Source organism: Zingiber officinale, chromosome 1A (genome assembly GCF_018446385.1).
Source record: "Zingiber officinale cultivar Zhangliang chromosome 1A, Zo_v1.1, whole genome shotgun sequence".
Taxonomy (NCBI): Eukaryota; Viridiplantae; Streptophyta; class Magnoliopsida; order Zingiberales; family Zingiberaceae; genus Zingiber; species Zingiber officinale.
In genome coordinates this window covers 84,321,667-84,332,846 of record NC_055987.1, presented here as the reverse complement: position 1 = coordinate 84,332,846, position 11,180 = coordinate 84,321,667, and the positions used below count along the sequence as shown (strand labels likewise).

The window sequence follows — 11,180 nt, the reverse complement described above, 5'->3', positions numbered from 1 at the left end:
GAGAAAGGTATTGATGTTTTTATATTATGCAAGACAATTCATCTTCCTCTTGTCAGCCGCAAGGGACCTACATAAAGAAGTCTCCATCGATCCGACCTTGCGAGAAAGCACTGATCTACACCTCCCGGTGACTAGGGAAACATTCATGGTCACCTGATTGAACCATTGCAAATACTCGTTCAAAGGTTCCTAGGATTTTGCTTAAGGGCAAACAAATCTTGCGGGATTTTTTGATACCTCTAACTAGTGACAAAGTGTTGCTTGAATATGATCTTGAATTCCTCGAAAGTTCGAATAGAGGAGGTGGGGAAATGGCTAAACCACCTCTGTGTCGAACTCGAGAGTGTCTTCAAGAAAACTAGACATTTAATGTCGTCTATATAATGATGTATTTCGAATTTGAAGATATGATCCTTAGGGTCAATCGTGTCATTATATTTCCCGATCTGCAAGGATAAAAAATATCTCGGTAACTCATCTTGGAGGATGCTTCTTGAGAATGGAGGACCTCAAGAGACCTTTGACCCTCTAGATATGGAGGTCTTTCCCCTCAGAAGATCCCCATGGGGGTCTCTTCTGAAGATTCCAAGGAAGATTCTCTCACAATCGATGTATCAATCTATGTGGGGAGCGCAACCTGTGGCATTCCTATAGGTCGGATCAACCTATGATGAGGTGTCGATGGTGCTTCGACCGACCGAGGCAGTGGTTCAGTTGGAGGGTTGGTCCCTGACGAGAATGGTTGTTGGGATTGTCCTTGCAATACTGTCTGCATCGTCTCAACTACTAATCTGTTGTAGTCTTCGTTGCTATGGTGAAGATGTTCGGTCGTTCGGCGTCGTCCATCCTAACGTCTCAGTTCAGGTCTTAAATCAGTGTTCCCATAGACGGTGATAATTTGATCCTACCTGAGAACATCGACAAACCAACAACCAGTGAGTGTTGATGTTGACTGGGTCGTCTTGTGCCAAGCAACTACGAGGACTTATGGAGAGATCGGTTGGAGCTTGGAGAGAGAATACTAGGGAGATGAGGTTAGAATGACAATTGGGTTCCCTAACACAGCTACTCTGATGCTCAAGTCAGTCTTCGACTATGGAGGGAGGAGAACAAAGAATAGTAATTAGGGTTGGATGTGTGTCTATGTGTACCTGTGCCCGCAGGAATAGACTACCTTTTATAGAGTGGTGATTGTATTCCCATGTTCTCCATGTGTTTCGAAATTTCCGCTAACATTACCCACGTCTCCCAAAATAAATGAATGCGTTATCCACAACTTTCGAGCTAAACAACAACATTATCCACATCTTCTGTGAGCGATGGCTAATGTTCACCTTCAAGTGGATTCCCTTCGGAGTCGGAAGATTACTTAGGAAGTTTGAGACACATTCGGAGTCAGAAAATCAATTAGGGAGTTTGGAATCCATTCAAAGTCGAGGGTGTCATAAGAGTCAAGGTTCTCTTTCGTGTCAGAGTCCCTTTAGAGTCAAGGAACCCTGCAAAGAGTTGCATGGAGTCGAGGTCCTTCTTTGAGTCAGAGCTATGGAATCAAGCAATGACTCTCCATTGACTTTGACCACCACTTCAATAGGACTATTAACCTCCAGTGCGATGTGGTCACCTCTAATTACCCCCTATCATCACCCCTCCCTAAGTTTTCATCCACAAAATAATTATATAACAAAGCTTGTAATGCTCGATTATGCAATTGACTTGTTGCATAATTTTGCGATGTTGTCCATTTTAAAGTCTACCACCCACCCATATACATAACCTTTTTAATCCATCAAACTACCATGACAAATGAAGTTATACCATCACTACTATTCTTGGCCAACTTAGTCTAACTAAATAGTTGATGAATGAGACAATTATAATAAGATAACATAAACATATGATTATTAGTCTAGTTTAAAATCTACATTGCTTCCACACAAGCACTATATGGTTATTAAACCTCGACCGTCAGACCTTCTAGAATAGGGTAAATCTACACAAACAAAAAAAAAACATAATTATGATCACAATAAAACATTTTGACCATTTTTTTCTAAAATCAGATATGCTTAAAAAAAAACTTAATTTCCCATGTCATGCCTCTTCAACAAGCACGTCACCCTTCACCATTGCCCAATCTTGTCTCCGAAGCAAGCAATAGACTGCACCGTAGTGGGTACGTTGCTAAACTTGAAGAGTATCACTTTCTTTGTGTGCAAATGTTTCTGCTTGGTGTCCTAAAATCAAGCAATGATTGCTAAGTCTACTAGAAACAAAGATAACTTTGTTTGTGCTACTCCACTCTTCATAGATTTAGGAGATGTGTACCACCAGGAAGAATAAGGGGTGCCCTCCTTGGAAGAATAAAGGTGAAGCTCGCCACCTGTGTAGTGCACGGCTGCACGTCTGCACCAAAGATCTCAGGGGGCATGGATGCTCCGTGACGTCCTATTGATGCAAGAAGAGTTGAGAAATAAACTGTGAAGCAAAAGTAATCCATGAAGTTTAATATGCACTAACCAAAACATAGAATCAAAAAGTTTAGAAATATGCACAAAACAACAATCTTTTGCATGCAAAGATGACACCTAGCTAAAATGCGATGATTTGGTGAGTGTTGGAGGGCGGAAAATGTACTTGTTGGGATAAAATAGATGGGATAGGATTGCTGCAGAATTGCATGATTCATAATGTTTGCAGCGTTACGGAGGGTTGGTGGTGTGGCATGCTATCAGGCTGCTTGGGCATGTTAAGAAAATGGCAGGTGTATAGGGTGGGACTGCCATGCCATTACGGCTTGGTGGTGGATTTGGTTGGATGGAGAGTGCACTCTTGGAACTTGATGTGAGTGCTTTACCTTTTTCCTTTTTCTTCCCTTTCTGTTCATGTCACTACTTCGTCTGATGAATACATTAGGTACTCATGGTTGACCAAAGACACAAGCACAGTGATTGCATGCAATTGAAAGGGTATCTATTTCCTTTTCTGTTCTCCTTTTCTTCTGTGGGAAGAGAAGGTGACCATTATCGACTGCACTAGAAGATTGTCCCATTAACAGTTGTTCTTTTATATATAATTAAATGTTGTATTATGCTTATCTGTTAAAGAATGAGATTTACTTAGTAATGAATCCTTAATCCTAAATTTATAATTGCATTGTTTCTTCTTTTTGCCTCACAACTCATACCTCCATATTACCACAGCTATTTCATTTTACAACTTCTCTGGTCTCTTCATCCCTCTTATCTGTTTTCTTCCTGGGCAGTAAGTCTCTTTCATTAACAGCAACCATGAGTGGTCAATGGCCCATGACTGCAAGACCCTTTTGGATCAATTGATCAAGTGACAGTATCAACAAATCACAGCCAACCAAAGACAAGGAATATGGACCAATGTATATGAAGGTCCCATTAGCTATTCATCAAGTTGTTCACTTAGTGGCATTACTAACACCCCTGAGCAATCTATATTGGTTGACACCTTTGATCACGTCAAGACAAGATGTGTATGAGGGCACAACATGCTTGGTAATTTACCTATGTTTAGGTGGACACATTTTACCACCCTTGTAGCTAGCAAGAATGCATACGAAAATCTAGGATCCACGTACACATACTTGATTACTCGATATCATAGAAATAGTTGATATCAAGGATTATATGAACAATAAGTTGGGCGTTCCTGATAAATTTCTGTCATCAACGATGGTAGTAGCTACATTGAGGATTGGGCAATATATATTTGGTGGTTATGTTATTTCTTAAGAAGTTTTTATTGTTGCATTTTTATTGTGCTATGAATAGCTATTGATGCAATCTACTTATGGCATTCTTGTTAAGTCTTTCCTTCTTGAAAAATTTATGATTATTTTTGTTTCGATAGTCAATTTTGCATTGGATTATAGAATTGAATGTTGTAATTACTACTTGCGTTTTACAATGATTCCATTGTATATGCATATATTCATATCATGTGATGTATGGTTTATGGCATAGACATTGACTAGTGTTACTGCGTCAGTGATGGACTTCAGGAAAAATGCGTTTTCGAGAAGATTGTCATCTGAACATGAGAACCATTCAAAGAAAATGAACAAATCTAGCTGATACTGTGACATCTACAACTTGAGAAAACATACTAAGAACTGAGTGTATTGCCATAAAATATTACAAACAACTTCTAACACAAAGAAAAACAAAATTGAAGTAGCATTATATTATTACAGCAAAGACAGCTAAGCATGTTATGCTTTTTCTAATTAATATTTGTAGACTTGTGAACCAGCTTAGGAGTATCTAAGCAGCACTTCTTGTCAGATAACTCACTGCAATTCTTAGCAATAAAGAAGAGTCAATGGACAGCATTTGTTCAAAGCTAAGGGCAAATAATGATCAAAAGAGAATCTGAATAACAGATGTTTGTTACTTTTAAATTTCAAATTAGAACCAAATTTATGTTTGCTGCCACGAAGTATGCCCCAGAGTTATCTAAGGGCAACTTGAGTTTTCCCAAACACTTGTGAACTCTAACCTCACTTATACCACCATGTGTGCTCTAGATTGTCAATAAATTCATGCCTTCCATTATATTTCTTGTCTTTACAGAACTCTCAATGTGTTTTCCGCTTTCCTCTGACACGGTGCTTTAGATTCTCAGCTAGGTCATGACATCTCCCATTATCTATCATTTGGGAGGTGTCCATTGTTGTTGCTGCCTCTCTCTCTCTCTCTCTTCTTCAATCCTATCCACCCTATGTTTTGGATTTGCTAGGTAACTCCACATACAAAGCCAAAGACAACCCACAAGTATAGATTTGCATATTATATGCTCTTTAGGTTACCTACAAAAGAGTATTGTAGATGATATTATTCTTGTATGTGTATAGCAATTTAATTATATACATTAGCTATCCTTTGTCAATACCGTTTTGTAATTTAATATAACAGAAAATAGAATAACTTTACTAAATTAAATCTTAAAACACATATATTAGTTTTTACATTTAAATTGTTACTTTATTAATGATGTAGTCCTATTAAAGCATAGATCCAATCAAGGTTTGAAATGTCAAGTCGTGCCGCCCGAAACCATCGAAATTTACCATTCCGGTGAGGAAGCGAAAGCAGCATAGCACGCAAACAAATTTTGTGTTTGCCATCCGTCTGCGATCGACACCTCTGCAATGGCAGAAGCGTCGTAGAACGCTTCTAACAATAGCGGAGGCGTCGTGCGATGCTTCCGGCACCGCCAGAAGCATCCGCAATGTTTCCGCCGGCGCCGGAAGCGTCCAGCAACATTTCCGCCACCGCCGGAAGCGTCGCACGAGCGCTGCTTGTGGGGCTCGCGGGATCGTTGTACTGCATACGCGTGCTGTTACAAAAGAAAAAAGATTTAATTAATTTAATCAAATCCCAACTGTAGATTTGATATTTTAAATAGACTTTTATAAACCCTGATTAAATAATCCCTATAAAATATATAAATATATATATATATATATAAAATAAAAAAAATTATTAATTGATATTATAAAAAAATTCTTTTTACTGTTTTAAATCTATTTAAAAATTCTAAAATCTAAAAATTCTATAAAAAAATCTAATAAATCATATTTATATTCTAATAATTTTTTTATTATTTCATTTTTTTACTGTTTAATTGATATTTTGATTTTTTTACTATTTTAAATATATAAGATTTAAACTAATAATTAATTAAATGAATAAACAATTAATTTATATAATTATGATGTATCAATTTTAATTAGAGTAATTAATACATCTTTAAAGAAAACTATATTTAATTAGTTTTTCTAACCATATTAAGTTGTTCAAAAAATTTATATAAAATCAATATACAATTTATTTTAAAATTATACACAGTAAACATATTTATCTAATAATTACTATATATAAATAAAAAAATATCGAAATTATATCAACACGGCATGATACGATACCGAAACCATATCATTCCAGTCTAGGACCGAAACCTCAACATGAGTCGAAATTTTAAACCTTGGATCCAAACCATCCAATCATATTATTGGACCCCAAATCAAATTGAATTGTGTGATTCTAATATCGTTGAGTGCAGCACCTTGCATCCTCTTTACCTTTACATTTGTTATGCTTCTTTATCTCCATAATATTTTTTTTTCTTTCTACTCAAGATTAGTCAAACTATTTTAGAGGTTTTATATGATCCAAGGAGGAAACAAGTAATGATCAATGAGATAGTAGCATTGCATCATATTGGTATAGGGGAGCTCCTTACTCTACTTACTATGGGTTGCAAATATGTATTTACTAACAAAATATCCTCCAATGGCTCCATTAACAAATTTTAGAATTCATTGAGTTGCAACAAGATATCCACAAATATGTGATTAATTATATTGATGCATTCTCTCCTATTGCTAAGATTGCATTAATTTACCTTTTTCTTACTCTGGCAGCTATATCTCAATGGGCACGTCCCTACGGGGGTGCCAAGTTGGTTAGAGGATGACAACTTTGCTACAATGGAGCAAGGGGTCAATTCTCGGCGGACGCATGCCCTTAGGAAAAAAAAACCCTCCCACCCTCTAGCCACTTGACGGTCGGCTATAAGTTATCCCCTTGATTTATCTCCCTTCACATAACCTGGGGGCGGGCTGTGAAAGGCGCCTGAGATGAGCGTAATCACCTTTTGCTACTATATCTAAATGGACACCATCAATTAGATACCGATAATGTTTTCTTTACGACATATTCCCAACAGTGGGAATTGCACTCTTATAATCCTAGAAAATCTTGTCAATACATCCATATATTATTAACAATTGAATATACTTCCCTCCAATCAAGCAGTTATACAATAAGCAGTACTGTGTCATACCATCTCAAATTGTTCCTTTCGGTGACAGGTCAAAAAAGCATAACATTATCATTTTGATCTCTAACCAACTCAAATTCTTCCAACATTTCCAACTCTTGTTAGTTGGGAAGCTAAAAGTATTGATGTGTGAACAGTCAAAAATGCACTCGATATTGCATTATCATCATAAACATGGAAATAGAGAGCTTATACATCCCGTACCTGATGATACCAGATAGTGTTCAAGGTCAAGACTTACAACATAGCACCAGTAGAAATCGCTTCAAGTAGCTACAGCATGGCATAGACTAATTTTTATTGAGAAGAACTGATGAATTGATGTATTCTTTACATTGCCAACAGCAATCTGGCATTTCTTCATTCTACTACTATTACTCTTTCATCTTTGATATGATCAACCAGAGTAGCAAGCAACCTGTAAATATCCTCTGTCTCATAATGTGATGTATCACGAGCTACAAACATGTGCTTTCCATTCCTCAACTCTAGCCAACTGTAACCTGGATCCTTCTTCAATCCTTTTTCCTTCATGAGCACTTTGATCCGTCGAGCATCATCCCACAAGCCAGCTGCAGCATAGACGTTGGATAACAGAGTATATCTAGCTCCATTTTTAGGATCTAACATAAAGAGTGACTCAGCAGCTCTCTTTGCAATTTCCAAGTTCCCATGCACTCGGCAAGCTCCAAGGAGTGCTCCCCATGTCGCTACACTTGCTGGAACAAATTCACAAGATAGACACTCTATGAAGTCCATGGCTTCTTTGATTTGACATTTGCGCCCAAGCGCATCAATGAAGGCGGCAAAATGTTCATCCCTAGGGCAGACACCATATTCTTTCTCCATCAAACATAGTATCCGACATCCCTCTGAGACAAACCCTGCATGACTACAAGCAGAAAGAACCCCCAAGAATGTAACATGATTTGGTCTTACACCCTCTGTCACCATCTTTTCAAAGACATCAAGCGATTGCTTTCCATGTCCATTCTGTGCATAGCCTGTTATAATCGAATTCCATGAAACAATATCATGTTTGGGCATCCAGTGGAACAATGAAGCAGCTGAGACCATATTCCCACACTTAGCATACATGTCAATCAGGGCATTGGAAACAAAGACATTGAAGGTGTCCAAACCTATGCACCTTCGAAAAATAAACCCATGCACTTGTCTTCCTCGCTCAGTGAATCCTAAACTTGCACAAGCACTCAAAACAGACACCACTGTGAATGGATTTGGAACAAACCCTTTCGCCATCATCTGCTCGAAGAGCTCCAGTGCTGCCTCCTCCTCCTTGTTCTGCTCATACCCAGAAATCAACGATGTCCAGGAAACAGTATTACGCTCTGGCATGCTAAAAAATACTGCCCGAGCCTCTTGAAGTCTACGTGCTGAAGTGTAAGCTGCAACCAATGAAGTCCAAGTAACAACATCCCTCCTTTCCATTTGATCAAACACGTGCTGAGACGAGTCGACGTCTCCACACTTCCCATACGAATCGATCATGACGTTTGACATTATAAGATTGAATTCAAGTCCAGAAACAATGACGGATGCATGCAACTGCCGGAGAGATTTCAAGAAACACAGCCCGGTACAGGCAGCACAAACGCTAACAACTGTGAACTCATCCATGACGACAAAGTGCTTCAGCATACGGCGGAAGAGATCAAGAGCCTGTCTATGAAAGCCTTGCCGTGCTAGGCTCAGAATCATGGTGTTATAACTAACGAGGTGTTGGTCAGGTAATCGATCGAACAGTTGGTGTGCAAGGTCGATGCGACCGGCACGGCAATAAGCAGCCAACATGATGTTGTAGGATTGGTGGTTCTTGAAGGGGAGGTCGTGGAATGCGGATTCTGCGCAGCGGAGGGATCGGAACTTGGAGTAGAGCTCGACGAGGCGGTTGCCGAGGAGTGTGTGGCGGTTGAAGGCGGACTTGATGAGGCCAGCGTGGAGGCAGACACTGAGCTTGAGGTTTCTGGTGACGAGGCACTGCTCGATGCACGAGAGAAAGCCGGCGATGGCGGCGGCGGGAGCGATGCACATGGAGTTTGCAGAGAACCCCGGAAAAGTACTCTGCATGACATAGCGATGCAATGCGTCGCGGCGTAACGAAATTTGGCAAAATATTAAATGAAATGAAAGGGGAATGAAGTAGTTTGGGATTACATATAATGACTTTAAGAATTTAACTAAAAAAAGTTATCATAAATTAAATATGGTATGAGAATATTTAATTAGCTCTCATTACAAAATTTATTTTGTAATTTTTATAACTTTTAACTTATGGGTGTGGTAATGGTAAAATACTTAGAGAAGCAATAAAAAAAAAAACAGCAGAGTCTGTATTTCAAATAAAATAAATATTTTGAAGATTAGTTGGACTTTAGATTTATCCTATAGACAAATTAAATTAAAAGGTCATGCAGAGAGGATATGCACAAGTGTAGGACTAGCATTGACTTTCTCTCACCGGGTTGAGGACAACACCTACCCGGTCTGTCGAGCTCAGGTCGACTTCTCATCACCACACGAGGCACCACCTGCCATATCTATTGACGTCAAATTTAGGAGTCGAAAGGATATGGTCTGGGAGGATTATTCCCAAGCAAGGATGTGTCGGTGACCCGAGACCACCATGTAGTGGACGTTCCCGATCGGAGATATTCTTATATAGTCAACTAGCCATGAAAAGATATAGTGATGGACTTGGTTGATCTTCTTGAGTAGGTATCCAAGTGAGTTAACCACAACTTTGTCATCCAAGTGAGTTGGCCAGGACATCTTTCCGAGGATGTTTCTAAACCGTAACATCTTTCCTGGGATGTTCCATAATAGAGATGTTCCCAAGTAGCAATATCTTTTTAGGGTCTTCCTTTGGTTTGTCTTCCTGACTATTTGGTCATGTCTCTAATTAGCACATGTAGACCCGTTAGGAGGTATGTATGCCCAAGTATGAATTGCAAGGGGCATCAAAAAATATAATCGTATACTTATTGTTACGGGTTACACCAGTTACCTGTGCAACACTTGCATATCATGGTAAAGTTACTTAGTGGGTCTAACTTGTTAGAGACTTATACAATAGAAGGTAAAATTTATATTGAGAAGATGGGAGAGATTAGTATGTAAAAAAAAAAAAATCTTGTTATTATTAAGAATTACATGAGGATGATTTATAAGTAAAAGCAAGGGAGAAATTTATAGACACCCTCCTCTTAAATAAATCATTAGGGTTACTTAGATCCAATCATATACATTATAAATTTAGAAAAGTGCTTAAAAAATATTTAAATATTTTTACAATCAGGAGATTTAAAAGAAATATTTAGAATGATCTCAAAGAAGAACCTAAAAAAGAATCATAGGCCAAGATCGTGGGCCAAGAGTGTAGGGCAAGGGTAGATCAAGATCCTTTCTTGGGCTTGAAATTGGGTGGGTTGTCGTATTCTCTCCTAAGCTCACAACGTCCTTGACATGCTCTCGATCTCCCTTTAGTGTCTAATAAATTCTTCCATTTTACTAAGTATTCGGTATAGTTTGGAACCCCTCTCTCAAATGATTCTATCCATAATAATGCACATCTTTATTAGAGGAGACAACAATTATCGGTGTGTGATTAGACTTCTTTTTGCTTGAGTTATCCTTTTTCTTCATGATAAGGCTTTAGAATGCTCACATAGAAGATAGGATAAATCTTGAACTTTGGTGAAAATTGTAGTTGATAAGATACCTTACCTAAACGTTTGATGACCTAGAAGAGACCTTTAAGATGTGTTTGGTTCAAGTTATCAATTATGACCTTAGTTATTTGATTACTTAATAATCACATAACTAAGATTATAGGGAATAAAACATAACCTAATGTTATTTGGTTCAGTCATAAGTAATATAATAAAAATTTGTTTGTTTGGAGGTTTTAATATATAATCTAGTTGTACATTTACTATATTACCCCTGGTTCAATCTAAATTAAATTAATTTGATATTTAATTAATATTTTTAAAATAATATTAATATTAATATTAATATTAATAATCGATTGATTGTGAGTCACATTTCACCTAATTAAAAAGGCCCTGCTTTTCGATTAAGTTTTAGTTATAATTATTATAATATAAAATATAAAATCAAATTATTTTAATTTATTTGATTTTAAAATGAAATATCCTTTTTAATAATCTTAAAAATAAGATATGTCTTTTTACATTTTGTTTCAAAATCTTCAACAAAATTACTCTTCCTCCATTAACTTTGAGCCCTATCTTTTATGTTTAAAACCTTCAAACTGTTCTAAT

General features: G+C 37.5%; 1 protein-coding gene across 2 annotated transcripts; it reads right to left on the bottom strand.

The window, feature by feature from the left end:
- Positions 1 to 1,874: 1,874 nt before the first annotated feature.
- LOC122026495 (pentatricopeptide repeat-containing protein At2g22070-like) lies at positions 1,875 to 9,020 on the bottom strand. Of its 2 annotated transcripts, XM_042585244.1 has the most exons (3): positions 7,078 to 9,020; positions 2,326 to 2,445; positions 1,875 to 2,234 (listed from the first exon to the last, which is right to left on the bottom strand). In XM_042585244.1, the coding sequence occupies exon 1, from the start codon at positions 8,962 to 8,964 to the stop codon at positions 7,234 to 7,236; it is 1,731 nt and encodes a 576-aa protein (XP_042441178.1). In that variant the 5' UTR covers positions 8,965 to 9,020; the 3' UTR covers positions 1,875 to 2,234; positions 2,326 to 2,445; positions 7,078 to 7,233. The 2 variants fall into 2 exon arrangements, with proteins under 2 accessions (XP_042441178.1, XP_042441172.1); XM_042585238.1 differs by having other exon boundaries at positions 1,875 to 2,445.
- Positions 9,021 to 11,180: the final 2,160 nt, after the last annotated feature.